Source organism: Amphiura filiformis, chromosome 17, assembly GCF_039555335.1.
Source record: "Amphiura filiformis chromosome 17, Afil_fr2py, whole genome shotgun sequence".
In the NCBI taxonomy this organism is placed as follows: Eukaryota; Metazoa; Echinodermata; class Ophiuroidea; order Amphilepidida; family Amphiuridae; genus Amphiura; species Amphiura filiformis.
In genome coordinates this window covers 40,397,099-40,417,427 of record NC_092644.1, presented here as the reverse complement: position 1 = coordinate 40,417,427, position 20,329 = coordinate 40,397,099, and the positions used below count along the sequence as shown (strand labels likewise).

Sequence of the window (20,329 nt, the reverse complement as noted above, 5' to 3'; positions counted from 1 at the left end):
GATGGGGTTTGTATCAAAATGTAGCATTTGTAATCTGCCAGAACATGATGTAAAAAACCTATAATTGAAAATTGCCGACATGTGACTCATTCCCCTTGTTCATGTCACAAATGTGCTCCACAACAGATTGGAGAAACTTGTTCTAATGCTGAATTTGCACTCAATCGCTGAGCAATTGCGATGCATTACTTTTGGAAAGTGGTGGGCAATCACTTTTGCATTAACTCCCTATACTAACCACAGCAATTGTCATCATATTGTGTTCAACTGATTTCATAATTGCTGTTATTACACTGAGAGGACCAGGTACGGTGTTGAAGACATCAAAATATAACTTTGGTACAAATAAAATTTCATTTAAAGACACACGTCAAGCAAATATCATATTAAATATGTGAAGCGATCCAATCCCATCAGGCCAAAGTCAACAATTATGAAATTGAAATATAGACAATGAAAAAAAAAATGGATGCAAAATATCAGTAAAATACATAAGAAAATTAGCAGTTTAAAAGCTCATAACATATGCTAGGAATGTAAGGATTTCAGTTAAAGCATGTTGGTTATTGAGCAAGGTGAACATTAAAATGACCCAATTTTCAATATCGATTCCTTTGGCCTAATGGGAACAGATGCCACATTATGTCAAACTTAATCTAACAAACACTACAATCAGCATGGTAGGGCCCATACCTAATTACAAGGGTGTCGCTTTCCCCAGCCAGGCTGATGTCAAATGCAGCCAGCTGCAGCCTATGTACTAAATTCCCTATTGAAGGAGGAATTCCCCAGCCAACCTGGGGAAGGCTGCACCCCTGTAAATAGGTACAGGACCTTAGTGCATTTAATGCTACAATAAAAAGAAAGGAAAATGCCATTAATTAAAACATTTATATTGCATTTCAATATACATGCTCCAAATTCTTGAACAGCAGACATCGGTTTGGCTAACAGAAACAAAAATAACATTATAAGCAATTTTGGTGAGACATGAATTCATATTAAAGAAAATATGTACTAAAAAGTTTCTTACTAGTGGTTATAAAGGCAAGTTTTATTATGTCAATATATATAAATTCTAGATAGATTGCCACTCAATATTTTTACTATCAAGCAATGCTGTTTTGATAGGTTTGATACAATTGTCATGTAGGCAGAACAGACATTTTGGCTTAATCAGTAGAAAGAATTTCATGTCTTTTTTTTTAGGTTTCAGTAAATAAAGTATAAAGAGCATTCTCTAATAAAACTGTAATTACCCTGTATCAACAATTGAGTAAAAACAAAGGAAGTTGACATTGAATACAAACCAACCCAAATGCCGTAATGGGCTATTCCATTTAAATTTCACACTACCCCTGTGGAAGATTTAGCTAAAAGTCTTCTACAGAGGGAGTATGAGTTTTGAATAGAATAGACAATTGGGTAACTTCTATTTGAAATACTTACTCCAGTTGTAATCAAGGTAAATCCATAACACAGGGGGAGTAAGGGTTTCAAAATGATTAACCCTGACCAATTACATTTGAAAAACATACTCCCTCTATGGAAGATATTTCCAAAATCTTCCACAGGGGTGGTGTGGATTTCAACTGGAATAGCCCAATAAGGGCTTGATATTGAATACTTTTCATAAGCTACTGCACAACATCTTATTTGGTCCTGTATCACTATCAGTGCACCGATAGGTACCGATGGCTCTTTCTCTGGTACCCTAAACATTTATAAATTTTGGATTTATAAAGCGCCTTTCTCCAGATCTTAGAGGACTCAAAGCGCTGTAATTTCGCTGCAATGGTGAATCATCACAATCAGCTCGCATCAACTAGGTTGCTGCCGAACGGTGCACACCTATCCGCATTTAGATTGTAACATCCGCCAATTATCTGTGCAGCTCCCCAAATTCGATAACCAAACAAGTAATCACAGATTTTTGCGATACAGGAGGAAACAGGAGGAAAAAACCTGCGAGAGCGAGCATGGAATCGGGATAAACCAAGTGCACATGAGTCCATAGGCCACGCCGGGCTTGAACCCGGGACCTCAGTGGTGCAAAGCGAGGAACTACCACTGCGCTTAACTCGCCCTCAACATTTGCACTGTGCTTTTGTTTTTTGGAGCGATAACACTATGCAAATGTTAATTATTATATTTGATCGAATTTATTACATCATTAGAGTATGAAGAAAAAAAAACCCATCTCAGGTCTATAGAAAGAATAATTGGTATCTAACCGATAGTGTTATAGGCCCAAATTTGATGTGGTGCCTAACACGTACGAGTAATAGGTTTATTCAATCAATGCATTCAACATCACATCATACCCTGTGTAAGTGTGTCAGATATCTTTGGGTAATCTGCATACGGTATTGTATGTAATAAACACCCCGAGCATGCATATTTGAAAGGGGGATTTATTCGAAGCCAATTTTCAGTAAAAAAAAGCTTAAATCTAATATGGCGCCACCAACGTAACAGCATCATGGTAATAGCACAAAATGGAATCTCTGTAAGTACATTTTAAGCCAGAATTTCTACCATAATTTGGCACTGACCTGGATGGAAGTTTAAGTTAGAGTAGATTTTGTCCATGCAATTCAACAATTACGACGGCCAGCACCGTTTCCAGTTTTAAGCTTACTCACACAATATGCCATGAGAATTTTTGCATATCAGTTACTTTTTCATTTAAAAATCACAGGAGGGCATTTATTAGAGAGGGAGGGTTTATTACAGACAAGACTGTACCTAAAAAGAGATTGGCCAAACCATATACAAATAAAACACACACACATGCATTGAAGTACTTAAAATTCAAACCCTGTATATCCCAACAGACAAACAAACAGATGCACAAACAAACACACATATCAAAACTTGGACCCGTGTCATAACAAGCTCATATTCTGTCGCACTTTCCGTCCACCGCATGCATCAAAGAACTGTTCTAATTCTCTGGACAGCATCTTAGGTCTCTGTGATTTTGCCACGCAGGCTCTTTTGTACTGTTCATTGGTCAAGTTGACTTCCTCCTGTTGTTTCTCGTTGAGCGGATACCACTTGATGAAACCACATTTGTCTTTGTTGACGGGATCTTCCACCCAGATGCCATAGCCTTCTTTAGACATCTGCTTCAAGAGAGGCTTCACCTTCTCTGCAGTCATTTGCTGATAAAGCAAAGAACATCATTGAAAAGTTCAGTCAAGGTTTCAGTACTATTATTTATCTGAATGACCATCTCTCTAGTCCGAAGGGTCACTAGTCTGAAGGTTCTACTAGTCTGAAGGGTCGCTAGTCCGAAAACCAAATTAAGTTCACTAATCCGAAGGTTCTCTAGTCCCAATATAGAATAAGGGTTAGAGTTTAATAGGGTTAGGGTTAGAGTTTAGGTTAGCGAGCCTTATTCTATTATTTGGACTAGAGAACCTTATTTATTATTCGGACTAGAGAACCTGATATTCGTACTAGCGAACCTTTCTCAGAATTTGGTCTAGCGAATGGTAAATTACGTGTTCGGACTAGCGAACCTTCAGACTAAAGAGCCTTTGAACTAGGGAACCTTCGGACTAGAGACTTGTCGCCAAAACAACTACTAACTTGAAAGAGTTAGCAATGGCTTAAGATTGCACAAAATTCAGATTCAGAGTTCGATATTTAAACATGTAAAATCACTTTTCTGTACAAAGGATCATGTATAAATTCAGCTGAAGTGTAAAATTTCCCAATTTACAACGGATTTTAAGTGATGGCAATGTATATATCATTCCACTTCAGCAAGATGATGATAATCTTATCATTCAACATGCAAGTCCTAAGGGAGGTGTTTTTGTGACTTAATGCACTGGACTAAAAAAACGAAAAAAACCAATGCAGTGATTTATAGTGCGCTACGCACACGCACAACACCTAGACGTTGATCCACAAGCCTCAGCACTACATACGGTTGTGTATTTAGTTGTCAAATTTTATAACTGATTTTAACAAAGTGATGGCAATCTATCATTCAGCTCGATGCTCTCAAATTCAGAACTAGTGATAATATTTTCACATGAATGAAAATCGTTTTTCTGTTAATTGGAATTGTGAATGGTTTCAGCAATGAAATGTCAAATTTTGTCAATATACAATTTTTTGTCTTGCTTATCCAAGGGTCCATTTCACTAAACTTTTAACCCTTCGTAACTCATTTAAAAGTTCGTAAAGTTACAAATTCCCTAACACTAGACGTAACTTTACGAAGGGTCCCTGCAGCAAATTTCTATTACTTACGAAGGGTACCGTTTGTAAGTTTAGTGACTACTCGTTGTAAGTTACAAACGATATCAAGACTTACGAAGTTTTGTAAAGTTTAATAAAATGGACCCCAGGCCTTACAGAGAGCTACTGATTTACTCACAAGTGTGCTACTGAACCCCATCGCTGCCAGTTCTGGAGTCAGATAGAATCCTGTCTGCATCAGGATATTTTTCTTCAATCCTTTAGCAGGTATTCCAAGATCTATCATAGGTGGCGATACCATGCCGGCAGAGGTTGAAGGTTCAGAGGACGGCGATGACAAACGCAAGATACCAGGACCATCGGGTGGTAGATGGACCACACCTGCAAGGGCTGATTGAAGGTGTGATGTGGCATGCTGCTGTGCTAATAAGATCTGCCTCTGTGGGTTAAACATATATTCATCATATATATTAGTTATCAATACATGTGTGATACAAGTGAAATCAGGTTGATGGACACAATACCATGACAGTTATTTGAATGACTGAAGAACTCAGCCTTGGTTGAATGACTGAAGAACTCAGCCTTGGTTGAAAAAAGTGGTGGCGGCATGTTGATGCAAGTGACCATCCTACCCCATATGACCTGCCTCCACAAGTCATATTCACACGTTTTGGTTACTCCACACCAGGATATCTAGAAATTACTACCATGCAACTTTATAATCATTTCATTGTGGCAGGTCACATATACCGTATTTCCTCGAATAAACGCCCCTGGGGGCGTTGCATTTTCCAAACGGGGGCATTTATTAGAGGTCATTTTTAGCACGACAATTCCCGCTAAAATCATTAGGTAAGCTTAAAAGTCACGCTAAAATGACGAACTATGAACTAGAAACACTGACTTTTGGTTCACTTCCGGGTTTCCGATGCAGATTTTCGTCAAGATAGCATGGAAATATCGGCATTTTTGAAACATCTTGGTTGAAAAAAGTGGTGGGGGCGTTTATTTGAGGGGTGCAACTATTCGAGAAAATACGGTATTTACTCTTTTGCCAGATGGTTTTAAACATTGTATCCTGTTAATACTGACAGATCTTTTTAATTTAAAGGAGGATTTTGTGATCCTAGCATCCAATTATGACATTTTTCGTTCTGGTACACAAATTTGAAGAAATTATGTAGCCAGAGGTTTCCAGTGGTATAAAAATCTCAACTTTTATTTTAAAAAGTGGGGGATGATGCTGCGGATCACGAAATGCCCTTTTAAGTCCTGCACTTTTAGAGCAAATTGTGGATATTTACAGTAATAGATCCTATTATGCCAGGTGTAATCAAAGCAAGTAATTAGCGATTGGGAAATAATTTGCCAATACCAACTGGCTATTAATTGGCAGATTCTAGTCATTTTCTGGATCATATCAAGACTAGTTATTTTGACTTACATTTAATTGATTGATATCTGGCTTGACATCCACATCATCATCTCTATGTGGTGACAGTACAGGTGGTATTTCATCTATAGGAGGACTGCTTCCAGATGGTGACGGAGTGCTATTGGGTCTCTTGGCAGGCCTACTACCACTGCTGCCTCCACCCCCGCCAGGATCTTGAAATTTACGCTTCTGTCGTCGCCAGCGTATCTTTGCACTTAGCGACTTGTTGAAATGTGACTGTGTCAAATCAAAGGAATATCAGAAACAATTGATTAAAGCACAAATTGATCACTCAATCACTTAATGCAGGTAAAAAATGTTAAATACTGCCATTGTTTTGGCGTTTACTTCTAAATTTCTGTACAAAAATTGTCAGAAATCCCATTTAACTTAACTTACTACATTTATAGTGCGCCTTTTCTAATGGCTACAAAGCAACATCAAAAAGAAAATCAAAAATGTTATCTCTCACAAAATGAGGATAAAGTTGACAAAATAACTTTATTCTTGCATTTATTATTTAATGTCTCACATTGACTGATGTCCTGCTAGGACATAGCAGATAGGCCACCACCCACTCTTTTTAAGATAAAAAAAAACATAATTCTGGAGTATCTCAGAAAGTTATAAATAAATAAATTTCGGATTTGTATAGCGCCTTTTTCCAGCTAGATCTTGAAGGATTCAAAGCGCTGTAATTTCGTTGCCATGGTGAATCATCACAATCAGATCGCATCATCTAGGCCAGTTGCAGCCGAACCTAAGGCGCAGAACTATCCGCACTTAGAATGTAACATCCACCAATTATCTGTGCAGCTCCCCAAATTCCATTGGGTGAAGGAAGTTTTTGATAACCAAACAACTAATCACCGATTTTTTTAAAGCAGGAGGAAACCGGAGATCCCGGAGAAAACCTGCGAGAGCGAGCATGGAATCGGGATAAACCAAGTGCACATGAGTCCTTGGGCGTGCGGGCTTGAACCCGGGACCTCAGTGGTGCAAAGCGAGGGAACTACCGCTGCGCTAACTCACCCTCCCTATTTAGTTATTTTATTTATGAAGAGAGGGGCAGCATATCTCTACAAAGATGTAATAATGTTCATGAAAGTTCATCTGTGTTGGTATATTGAATGATTAAAGTTTAAAACCTTTGATCCAAACATAAAAAATTATTCCTACTTCAGAATTTTCAGATCACTCTCCATCTTTCAACAATGATGTGTATGTGTTGTAATAATAATTTACAATTGATCTTGCAACTTTTGAGGGGTCCTAACTTTTCTTCATATTTTACATACAAATAAACAAATTTATACAAAACTATTGGCTGCTTATTCATCATATTTAAAACAACTCACCCAAGGTGTCTGCCCTTCGCTACCAATGCAAGGATATTTTTCATACATTGTCTTGCCGATATTCTGATAGGCAAGTCTTGCTTTGCCATCTTCCTGCGGCATGTCAGGGAAGTAGAAATTAGTGACTTCACAAATAAATAGATCCCACATTTGGTGGATGGTGCCATCAGTAAGAGCTGACTGCACTGCTGCTGAGAATGTTGGTAACAGAGCTGGATATGATATAGTACGTAGGACGAGGTCTGATGAATAGAAAATAAATAAACAAAAATCAGTTGCCAGCCTGTTATGTGACAACCAAGATCAATAAACCAATTCCATCAGTTTGAAAAAAAAAGACCGAGTCGTTGAGTTGAAAGCTCATGTAAAGAAATCATTTTATACGCTGGCAAAGTTACGTAATTAATCGGATTAATTACCATAGCAATAAGTGAAAACAATTTTGAACATATCGCGCTGCACTACAAACAGGTTACATTCATCACCTGTGTACAAATGTATGTCTGCAATGTAGATTGAATACAGTACTGGTCTTTTCAAAGATACTAATCTTACAGGTGCAAGTGATCAGCATGATATGGTTCAATGCAGAGGTACCATGTATCAGTGCAGCACGGTATATTCAAAAATTGTTTTCACCTATTGCTATGGTAGTTAATCCGATTATTACGTAACTTCGCCAGCGTATTAGATGTGTGTATCAGTTTAAACTCTACCAATAAACAAAAATTAATATGAAAATGTTGTACATTGTATCAATGTCTTCACAACACATCTAGACTACAGGTTAGCGTAAAATCTGCTGTTTCAGACCTTTATTTTTAGGAGCTCAATCACTCCGGAGCTCCTCTACTTGCTCCTAACTCTATTTGAGGAGAGTTATTTATTGAGCTCCTTGTTCTTTTGTGTTCCTGTGATTTTGATGCTGACAATTTCTAACCGAGCTCCTAGACAAGTCCAGGAGTGTAAAAAAGAAAGCTCCATCAAATTCTAGATACATGTATGAAGGCCTCCTGTTTTTGCATTTTGCTATGGAGGCAAATGCTGGTCAAAATTAGTCTTTGATGTCTACATCTCACACCGACATCGCCCGGTTAATAATTACATTATACAGCAGAGACACTGAAATGAATACCCGGGATCGATACACATGAATGTGCTATGCACGATTTGATATTCAGACGATAAATCTTTGGATACCGGGGTAGAAAATGATGAATATCTCCGTAATTGATTTAGTCTAAAGAAGCCAGATTTTGTTCCTTGCACTTGAATATATGTGTTCAACGGATATATGAGTCGTTAGCTTGCGTCCTGAAAAAGAGCCATTGCGTCTTGAACTCAAAAACTGACAAAAATATTCTGATTTTATATGTGCCGAACTATAGTGCAGCGTGGGCCAGCTGCACTCACTCGTGCAAGCAGTCTAAAAGCATATGACCATTGACCTCATGATGGCGTATACATGCTCACTCACACACAGAGAGGTTAATTACCAGGCTATTGTCAGTAGCCTTAGTTGGATGTTCCTCGGCTAATTATGCATCTCAAAGGTCGGAACAAAATGGCCATGCGTGGCTGTGGATTCAACCTACCATGGCGATTTCTGCCATGAAGATATCGGGCGATGACACTGTGCATCTGGGGGTTGTTATCTTCTTTTTTATCTTATTTATATTTTGCAATATTTCTTTTCCAGTTTCAGAAGATATCAAAATTTTGATATGTTGCCACATAGCTCAGTGGTAGAAGTGCTTGCCAATAGTACTGCAGGGACTGGGTTCAAGAATGGCTATAAAATTAGTCAGGCCCTGGTCAAGAATGACCATAAGAATAGTCAGGCCCTGGTCAAGAATGACTATAAAAATACAAGTACTAAGTAACCCTTTATTAGCTCTGGGGATTGTTTACTACCGAGTGTCACCTACCGCGGAATGTTAACTTAATTACACTACAGTACACACTACTGTATGATTATATCTAAACTGGGACAGAAATTCTAACAAAGAATATGTACAACACTACATTGCTTGATTGAATGGAAGCTTCAAAATAACCAGGCACCAGGAGCCAATAGTCATAACATTTGGTTCACAACAAAATCATATGAACCAGGCTCTACATTTTTTTCCAAATAGAGCCTAGTAGTTAAAGCAGGTTTTGTTTTTAATGTGTACAACTGACACTTAAATTACTCTTACTAAGAGTCTTAGCTCTTTAAAAATGGTTCCTGGTTCACTAGATAATCACAGGACCAGGAGTTGCTTAAATTTCCAAATGTGTGACTCCTGGTCCAGCTTATTTTGAGGCTTGAATTTGAATGCACAAAGACAGATGTCAACACTTACCAGGTGGGGGAGATCCAAAGGTAGGAGGACTCGGGCTTGGTACATGATCAAGATCCACGCTTGGTACAGGGTCTGATGACTGAGCAACCTGTGCCTGCATCACTAATGACATGTTGGGCTGCATATGTGAGCGGCTCACATGATCTCGTAATAACTGCTGTTTGGGGAAGCTACGGCTGCACATCTGACATGTGTATCTAGTACACAAACAAAACAAGCAAAAAACAAACAAAACAAATTAAACTTGCTAGGCTAAGCTGAAAGTAAACTACTTTTAAGATATTTTGCTGTGAAAGCTCTTATAAATTATTAGACAACCAGTGTTTAACTTTGCAGAGATATTTTTACAGGACTTGTTTTTTCATAAGTAAATTTTCAAGACATGTTTACAATGTATAGTTTCATGACTTTATATGTTTTTCAGTCATTAAAAGGGTTTTTTCTTCCATATTTTTCAAAAGTGATTATTTTTTACATACCAAAAAGTAGGGACTTATCAAGTTTATAATTATATACCCCAGTTATTTTGTTTTGATTTTGTTCTTTGAAGTTTTATCCACTGATAATGTCCAAATTAATAGAAGAGCCAACCAAATATCTACTTGTAGAGCTTAGCATTGGCTAGTCACACTGTAAGTGAAAAAACCTGTTACTGTACATGTATATAATTCTTTATTTATATGGATTGTTTTTAAGTACAATGTATGAAAGTGAATCCAGCTGATGAGCATTCAAATGTATGTTTAAACAGAAACATATTGCAATCAAGTGAAACATCTGTCCTATGAAATCATTGAATAAAATACTTTTAGCTGCATAACCTCCCTACTGGTACAAAATTCTTTTGAAGATATAGTCTAGCCACATAACATATTAATTTAAACATCTAGAAGCAAGGACGCCGCTAAATGAGGCCGGATGTATAACAAAATTTTCTATAGAATACCTTTCGCTATCTGTCGGCAATAAACCAGGACGTTGCAGTAAGGCTACAATGGGAGACTGCTCTGTTTCCATGGCAACGCTATTTGAAGAATTCTCTTCCAATTCAATTACAGGCCGTGACGAGTCTTCAACTTTGGTTTTCGTTTCTCCCTGAGAATTCTTTAAGCTAAAATCCAACACTACATCAGTTTGTCCATTGGATGAGCCAGTTGACTCGCTTCGGACCGATGATGCTCGATGGATCTGTGAGGGCGCTTCTTGCTCTTCATTTGTCATCAATAAATGCAATGGAACGATGCTACTATCTGTATTTTTGGTACTAGTTTCAGGCAATCTAGCATTACAGTTTGTAACATTGTCAGATGTTTTGTCCGAGGCAACCACACCATTTTCTTCACATTCATCAATACCACTCTGGACAGCGCTGTCAACAGTTGGGATGATCGGACGTCCTGTTTCTCCGCATACAAGTTTATCTCCAGGTTTTTCTTGTATGCCGTTGTGTTTGAATGTGTGTCGTAGTAAAGTGGTTGCATAATACTGAGAACTGCTGGCATCTTTTGCATCTTCAAGCTTCACTAGGATTTCACAGCCAGTTTGTACTGCTAAAGCATGAGCCTAGAAAAAAAGAAAGCAAGTGATTTTTTTTAAAAACAACCTTGACAGTCCTGAAATGTAGCAGTGGTGTTCTATGGTGAATAAAGATGAATGATATTGCTGCCTATAATAATATCGCGATATTATAATTTATGTTATATACCTCATATATAGATTCCTGTCATCTGATTGGTTGAAAGTGCAGTCATTGAATTAACTATGCCCGCAAAATGAACTATGGACCGGTCCATGGAAATGAACTATGGACCGGTCACGTGCCCCGATCTAACTGCGCAATCGCAGCATCCACGTATCCATTCGGTATATAAAACAAATATTGACTGCTATGAGGGGCATGGTTAAGATTATAGGCCAAAGGTGATCTCAAAACCATGCTATGACCCCCGCCTCGGGTCATAGCATGGTTTTGAGATCACCTTGGGCCTATAATCTTAACCATGCCCCTCATAGCAGTCAATATTTGTATACTATCGCAGTGTCTATGTCTAAAGTTAAGATGCGCAGCTTAAAATGTTAAATTCCAAATCAATTAGCTGCAAATCCGTGCTAATACCAGTTGCTACATGTAGTAATGGTTACGCTTATAAGTACATTAACATTAAGAAATTAACAATTAAAAGAATCCAAATGCATATCAAAATAAGATTTCCCACTGGCTATAGATCATTTTCTAAGTGTGTGTCTGCTATATGTGACACGATCAAGGGAAATGAGTCGGATGTCGCTAATATTGATTTTGAGATATTGGCAAAGAAAGTGTTAAAATTCTTTTGTTTTATATTGTTTTCAGCGATTGATAAATTGGCGTAACTTCAGAATGAAAAGTCGTATCAACATGGGGTTTCAGTTTCTGAAAGCTCCAAATGTCCTCTTTAGAAACCTGTCTAAAACTCATTTTCGACCAGGGCCGACATGTGACTCATTCCCCTTGATCATGTCACATATTGTGATTGCAAAATCACAATATGGTATTTGTTGCTGTTGACCGCATGATGGCACAATGCAGTTTGATGATCAGACGGTTAAAGACAGGGATTTTGGAAGTGAGGGAAATTCGCAATATGGTAATTATTGTGATGCCCTTGCCTATAATTGCCAAATGGTGAAGTACATAATGTGAGTGATCTACAACAAACATCAGGCTCTGTCAAAAGTCTTTTTACAATATGATGCTTTAACTTTTACTGCATAATTAATATGATAATAAATATCCAGTTGGTATTCCAAATAATATGATTAACATCAGGGAAATACAAGACACATACACATTACACATTTATAAATTATACATGAACACAATTTTGTTTCAACTACAATGTAGTCAACCTACCTTTTGAAAAATGGATTTGCGTAAGTTGTCCTTCACCCACTCTCGCAGGTCGGCATTGTCTATAAACCGCATTTTTGAATTTTAGTCTTTTATAGTTGCTCTCAGTCTGCAAAAAGAAACAAAATTTATGGAGGAAAAAAAACCAAAACATTTAGTGCAAAATAAATGAAAGTGTAGGTCCCAAGCTCAAATAAAATACAAAATTGTGTAGTTTGACAACAATCTGGGTTATTGAGGTGTTGAAACAATAATAATGTAATAATAATCTTATATTATAATGCAAAATTGGTTAATAAGCCTGATTTTTGGCATGTTTACATATGTCCCAAAAATTACACCTAAAATGGAATCAGCCAAATTCGTTGCTTGTCAGGTCAACAGAGCAATTAGGACATAGTGTCATAATTCACAGGTAAATAAGGTAAAGGAGACGATCCTGAAACAGTGATCGGAGTGCCCATCTCTCTTTCATTGGCGATTGGGCCAGACTCCTCCATGTAATGTTGCTATAGGGGGATCGCTACACCTCCTCTACAGCGAGTCTGTTACCTTCCCAATATTTAAGAATGTCGGTACCCATTTAAACACCTGGGTGGAGAGGAGTAATCGAGATAAAGTGCCTTACTCAAGGGCACAACACAATGGCGTCGCCGGGGCGAGAACCCGCAACCTTCCGATTATGAGTCGGTGCCTATTCCGCTAGGCCACCGTGCTCCCACATGTAAATATTAAGCAGTTATTTCTAATATTATTTCAGCTTTTGGGTAAAGAATATTAAAATTTGGTGGAAATCATGCATTATGGCTTTAAGGCGAGTGACCATAAAGGTAGTACTCTCCGTAGAGTTTTTTGATAAATTCATTAATTTCTCAAAAAGTTAAAATAATAATAATAATAATAATGAGAGATTTAATATCGCCCAACGCAAATAGCCTCTGGGCGCTTTACAAAACATAAAACCTAGGGAACAAAAAATTTAAAAACAATATATAGCCTAACTTAAACATACTATTACACAAACACAATATTGCAAGAAAATGACCGGGTACATTGCACAAGATTGGAAGCACACAGCAACTCTTAGGTGGGGAGCCGAACAGAGCAAAAACAAGGAGCCGGCAAAACAAAACGCAGACCAGTCCACCACCCTGAGTCACTGTGCAAGTCCAATCAAGTACAAATAATAATGGCAACAACAACAATGCATTTTAAAACAAAATAAATAAGTTAAAAACAAGAATCAAATCAAAAGCAAAATGATTCCAAGAGTCAGATCATGCAGTGCTCCGCAGCCGGAGGCACAGAAGAGAACTCAAACAAAAGGAAACGGAGAACTGCATAACCCAACCATGAGAAAAATACAGAGCGGCTTAGCACTAAGCAGTTCAACAAATAATAGTTAAAATGAAAGCCATTATTGGGGGCATAATTATCGTATCATTAAAATAGATCTGACACCAATTAAAACATGTGTTGTGATGTCCCAAGTTCATAGTAAAATATGCTCATGCTCTTTTTTACAGATGGCCTGGAATTTCATATTTCGGTGTCAGCGATTGCCCAAAAATAAGTGGTATGTTTATGAAAAGTGTTTCCGCTTGGAATGTAGATAGTTATTGTTGCTATTACTGTTCGCGATTTTAATTTATGCACTCTTTAGCCGACAATTTTCAATGCATTTTACACACTAGAAATGTCGCTTGCATAAAACCTCGTTTACAAGCATATAGAGTGCTTCTGATGAAAGCTAGATTAATCCAGGCACCATTTTGGAGTTTGAGCAAATAAATTACAGATTCATGCATATAAAAACAACAAGTATTATTTTAAGACCAATGTATTGTATTGGCACAATGTGCGCTTATTTTGTATTAATTTAGTTTTCGTTAAAAACACTATGTACATGCTTGTAGACAAAGTTTTACGGTATTAATTAATATATCCAAAATCTCACCGAGTCAAAAATATCTATATATCGAGAAATTCTTTGGCAGCACAAGATTAAATTTGGAGGAAATTTGTGAAAGAAATCACATTTTAAAATACGCAATGTAACCAGAAATCGTTCACTTTCTGCAACTTTGGGGGGATTCCCCAAAGTCGCCATCTGATGAAAATAGGTCCAGAAATAACTGATAATTAGTATTTGCATGGTAAAATAAAATATAGCCTCATCTTTTGGATGCAAAAGGATAAAAAACAGTTTTAATTCTGAAGAAATTGCCCAACGAGATGCAATTGCTACAGATGAATTTAGAATGTGAAGAGGTTCAGCCCTAATAAGGGCATGACACTCTGTGCGCATGAGCAGTTACAGCAAAATGGCGACTCACACCTAAGAAAGGAATTTAAACTTGGGATTTTGAAAAATCATTACGGATTCAAAGCGAAATAATGTACATTTTTATACTGACGTTATGCATAAAGATATTACATACATGTTGAATGTAGGCAAATCAGGGTTCCCGTTTTTGCATGTCATTTATTTTACAAATTTGGACGTGCCACCAATCTTTCTGCATAATGTGTATCTTGCCTCCGTGTGGTTGACTTGACTTAACTTCATTCAAAAACCAACCAGATTTCATATGTGCAAAAGCTTTTTTACAAAAATGAAAAATTGTGACATTTTTTCAGCATTATTTTACATCTAATAGAAGAATACAAAACAAACTGTATATTCCAGTCACTTGGCTGCTAAACTGGGATCAGCCAATCAGCTAATTCAATCTGGGATTCAGCTACAAGTTTTGTTTAAATACATGTACTATGTAGGCGTGTCTTAGCCCATTGTAGCCTGCCTAATTTTACATGGTATCATGTAGTAATGTTATTAATACGCGATTGATTGCAATATCTGCTCAAACTTACAGCATGCTATGCCTGCAGGTTCGTGTGACGCTGTGATTGCAAATGCATTTTATTATTAAAAAGGAACTCTAAAAAGAGGAAAGCAGCCTTTTCTATGGTTTGACCGCGATGTTGTATTGAGTTGGGAGAAAAGGAGCGAGGTAGATTACACGGAAATTAAATGCTAAATGAAATAAAATGCTGAATATAATTTGCTTTAAAAGTTACCTTTTCGAGTCTCGGTTGGCAGCGGCGTAGCTTTATATAATTGAATATATTAAATTGTTTATGAATCATCGTAGTTTGATTCATTAATCGTCGAACGAGCATAACCATTTATAATCATAAGGAGCTGAGACTTTTAAATTGTTGCACATGGACGCACAAATTTCCGTTTGGACGCATGCAATTTTAGCCATCCATCCCGATCATCATGCGATCCCGTTGGCGTTGTGCAAACATGCATCCACATGGACTCAAGTTTTTCATCATCATGCCTTAAACTACACCAGGCACAAAAAGAAACTCGTCAGTTATATTCATCCTTGCTGTTCTATAACTTGATAATTTTGGATTATTCTGAAATATACATTTTGTTTTAAATTGGACTTTTCTTTCTCATTTGACACCCTGTTCGTGAACATTGAGCAAGAATTGACCAAGATATGCGCCTCCAAAGCTTCAAACCCCAAAATCAAAAGTCGCATTTTCAACGATTTTCAATGGGAACGCGTCGTTGTATTGCACACAAGCACCACGGGCCAATCAATAAAGCACACAGTGTAACAGGTACAATTGAATAGTTAAAATTGCAACTTTTCATTTTGGGGTTTGAGAGTTTGGAGGCGCATATCTTGATCAATTCTTGCTCAATGTTCACGAACAGGGTGTCAAATGAGAAAGAAAAGTCCAATTAACAAAATGTGTATTTCAGAATAATCCAACATTATCAAGTTATTGAACAGCAAGGATGAATATAACTGACGAAGTTTCTTTTTGTGCCTGGTGTAGTCCAATAATCAGACCCAGAACAAAATATTAATTTCTGACATGATCGTGATCTGGGTCTGAACTAGTCACCGATTATCGCACTTTCAGTTTCCCACAGCGTTTGAGCGGGAATTGGATTGCGTGCTTTTTCGATGTCTAGTGAGCAAATTTTTTCAATATTTTGAGAAAATGATGTCAAATTTTCTATTCTGTATTGTTTGGTAATAATGTCTTTTGCCAATAGTATGTTTAAAGTTGTAATTTTGTGTTTTTGATCGCAAAGATCGGATATTTTCGTTCCGATTCAATTCTGAACCCTTCATAAGGGTGCCGATTTCGACAGAACTTTGACGATAATTTTGCCTTTTGGACACTAAAATGCTTTCCATCCTTAATTTTGTTTCAACCGAGTCTTAAATTAACAAGCACAATACGGTACCAACCGTACCACTTTTATATACATTGATGAAATTTTAAAGATTTTTTTTCAAGTTTCTAACGGCGCAAATCGTTAAGGGTACTACACCCTCAATAAATTTGTGACTATTTTGCATTTTCTCAAAACTAATAACACCCTGGTAACAAAGTTATGTATATTATAGGGGCAAGGAATCCAATTACTACACTGGAATTTCAGTGGCTCAAGACAAGCGGTTCGATACTTGTGATAGAAAATGAGGTACCGCTAGGATGTACCTCATTTTCTATCATATTTACTGAACCGCTTGACTTGATTCACTGAAATTTCAGGGTAGTAATTGGATTCCTTGCCCCAATAATATACATAACTTTTGTTTACCAGTGTGTTATTAATTTTGAGAAAAATGCAAAAATAGTCACAAATTTACCACAGGGGTGTAGTACCCCCTTAAAGGCCCTTTCAGTGATTTCACAGGAACATTAAAAAAATGGAAATTTGTCAGAGTTGCTTAGAAATAAAGAATAAGTCTACAGAATTTCATTAAACCACTTTTCCCTGAATACATCGACAAATTAGTCAAAAAACAGAAGTTTTAGAAAGGTTTTCTACTTCAACTCAGATCGACTCGAGAAAATCGAGATTTTCGTACAGTGCGCCACCAATCGACTGGAAAAACTTCCTAGTCCAGTGTTTCTAACACGGGGGAAGTAGAGTCTAAATTGATTTAAAACAGACGCTTAATTTTTGTAGTAGAAAACAAAATAAGCAATTAAAGGTCACCGAGGCAAACTAACGGTCAATTCAAATATGAAAAACAGTTAAAATTGTGTATTTTGTTTAAAATAGTAGCTACTGATGTAATAAGTAGTAGAAACAATACATAGCAGCGTGTTAGTGCGATGGAGAGTGAGCTTCTTTCGATCTCGAGTCGGACTTTTGTACTGTCAGTATCAAAAGTCCAGAATCATGCAAATGCTTTATTTTGTCTAAAATACACGGCTTTCGACCGAACCACTAGCAGGCTATGTTAGCACATCTATGCCAATTACAAAGGTACCAAAATCTGAATTTTGATGATTTTTACGATCGTCCGGATGAGCAAATCACTGAATGGGCCTTTAAGTGTGTATTTCCCATTGACATCCAAAATGGCGTAAGCCAGTCCTCAATATACATAGGTACGGCGTATATAGGACTGGCAATAGGGTGCATCAGATGCCCCTCATGTCAATGGATTCATCTGTCCCTAGTCTTAAAATGTTCCTATTGTCACATAACTAACATGTGCCAAGTTTGAATTAATTAGGAGGTCGTCCTGGGGGCCACGAGAGCCTAAAGTTACAATGTGTGTTCCTATGTAGTAAAGTTCGTTGACCCTGTACAATTCCAATCAGAAGCCCGATCGAACAATTTAAAGTAGCTGCCATATCAAAACCGTTAGGACTTAGAAGCTCAAATCTTTTGCGCTTATAGTACTGATAATCATCTTGAATCGGTGATAAAAATTAATCACCAACAAAATGAGCATGTGTGGAATTGGCAAGCGCCCTCGATACAAAATGTCAGTGAAATAGGCATTTTGTGGTAATTTTTACCTCAAATTTTACAAATGTTGATGTCCTGGTTGTCATTACACTTTTACAAAGCAGATTTTCTGAACATAAGATCAATATATAATACATATTAACAACTTTCAGTGTGAAATAAAGTATTATAGAACTTGGTTAAGACAGAAATGATAGATTTTCCCAAGAATATGGACTGTGGACTTTTGACAATAAAACACACACAGTCATTTCTTTGGAGATGGATTTTCATCACAGATTCAAAGATGATTATCAGTACGCTTAGCTCCCAAGATTTGAGCTTCTAAATCCAAACGGTTTTGATATGGCAGCTACTTTAAATTGTTCGATCGGCTTCTAATTGGAATTGTACAGGGGTCAACGAACTTTACTACATAGGAACACAGTGACACATTGTAACTTTAGGCTCTCGGTGGCCCCTCAGGACGACCTCCGAATTAATTCAAACTTGGCACGTTAGTTTTGTGACAATAGGAACATTTTAAGACTAGGGACAGCTGAATCCATTGACATGAGGGGCATCTGATGCACCCTAACTGGCAAGCGAGTCTAGTCTGAACTGTTTCTATTTGAAATCTTGATGCAAAATTGGACAAAAGAAGCACATGGTCCTACTTCACAGTTTTTTAATCCCCTATTCATGTTGCGTGCATCACTCTATTGTGTTGTGGACCATCCTTTTGATACTTGAGTATTTGGACAAGCGGAACACTTTTGACAGGCCCTTTGTCTACCTCTCTGTTTGTAAACAAACGAGGAGGTCGAAATTGTCCTCCTCTGTGAATATGAAAGGCAGCGTAATACTATATATAGTATGGCACTACATGTAGCCTTAAACACGTTAAAACAGGAACCCCGATGCCGATGTCAAATCATGTTGCGCTATTCAGCGATCGCCGTACATGCCCTTATCACAGATTAATAAATAAACACATAGGAATTTCCAACGCCAGTCATCATGGTCATTGGACATTGCCGGTACAGCGTTCAGACCTGGCGATATAGCGCGAAGTTTCTTTTGTGTATTACATGATATGATGTGTACGCTCGCGATATTTGCGCTATTTTTGATTTTGCTCATGCGGTACCTGACTTAGCGTTGATCCCCATGGGTAACATGCCAAGTTTCCACGGTATGGCCCTTATAAAATACCCATGTTTTTGTTTACAAAAAAACGATTTGCAATCAATCATGCAATGAAACTGAAATACTTTCATGATATGCATGACTTCATCTACAGCATCATTAAACCATCTGACAACTCAACCGGACAACACAATTATAAACTTACCGCTAAATGTAAGATTCCTAAATCATACGAGATACTGAAAATGGTAATAAACGGGTAGAAATAGCGAAGTTTTTGCGATTTTATTCTGTTTATTTGCTTCGGATTTTCTTCTTTTTTATTTTCATGAGAGCGTTTCTATATTTTGGCTCCATATATTATTATACATAAATTTTTTTACAGCTTTCAATTTATCATTAAATGCCATTATTCCGTAAGTTTATATTTTATTTTTACATAATACATTTTGTTTCAAAAGAACATTTACATTAAAATGTAGTAATTTAAAGTTTAAAGTTGACAATTTTCAAAGTAAGTTAAAAACACCATTGTTATAGCGCCCTCATGTGCCAGTGCTACGAGTTGTGAATAGTTGAAATATCAGACGGTACGAGACATGACTTTTTTTTTATTAGCTTTGATTGGTTCAAATTTTAGTTTGTCTGCTCAAGTCGCGGAGACGCAGACTGGTCGCTATGTGCATTATGTACCCCGCGTGAGACGATGCCACTGTACTGCAATTTCGTAAATCACAGATCCTTAAAAAAAATACCCAAAAGAACAACAACAACAAAAAAATACAAAAATATAATTTTTTTCTAAAGCCAATGAAAACTTTTTCAAAGGTTTTTTTGAGAAAAAGTGTGTATGCCCCTTTAGGCCAAGTCAAAATAAAAACATGTTTAGAGTCCTGGTGTTTTGAGAAAAAAGGAAGGAAGGAAGGGGGAGGGGAAGGCTTTTTTCGAAAGTGCTCTATACCGGTAGTGTTTATATTTAAACACCATATTGTGTTTATCAGAGCAACACTTAATAAACACATAATTCATGTTAATGGTCTAACACTAATGTTAATGGTTCTAACACTAATGTTCATAAATTAACACTTGGTGTTATATTACAAACATTAGTGTTTGTAATAGCCTATAACACCAAGTGTT

At 37.1% G+C, this 20,329-nt stretch overlaps 1 protein-coding gene across 1 annotated transcript; it reads right to left on the bottom strand.

Moving 5' to 3' along the window:
- Nucleotides 1–2,073: 2,073 nt before the first annotated feature.
- LOC140137793 (uncharacterized) lies at nt 2,074–19,505 on the bottom strand. The gene is made up of 8 exons (XM_072159564.1): nt 19,395–19,505; nt 12,256–12,361; nt 10,309–10,925; nt 9,363–9,559; nt 7,015–7,256; nt 5,666–5,893; nt 4,397–4,657; nt 2,074–3,167 (listed from the first exon to the last, which is right to left on the bottom strand). The coding sequence occupies exons 2-8, from the start codon at nt 12,325–12,327 to the stop codon at nt 2,889–2,891; spliced, it is 1,896 nt and encodes a 631-aa protein (XP_072015665.1). The 5' UTR covers nt 12,328–12,361; nt 19,395–19,505; the 3' UTR covers nt 2,074–2,888.
- Between the last annotated feature and the right edge of the window lie 824 nt (nt 19,506–20,329).

Coding starts and splice junctions, on each gene's coding strand:
- LOC140137793 (XM_072159564.1), bottom strand. CDS start 12,327: ATGCGGTTTATAGACAATGCCGACCTGCGAGAGTGGGTGAAGGACAAC. Junction 10,926..12,255: donor GCAAATCCATTTTTCAAAAG/GTAGGTTGACTA, acceptor CTTTTTTTCTAG/GCTCATGCTTTAGCAGTACA. Junction 3,168..4,396: donor TGGGGTTCAGTAGCACACTT/GTGAGTAAATCA, acceptor TTGCTTTATCAG/CAAATGACTGCAGAGAAGGT.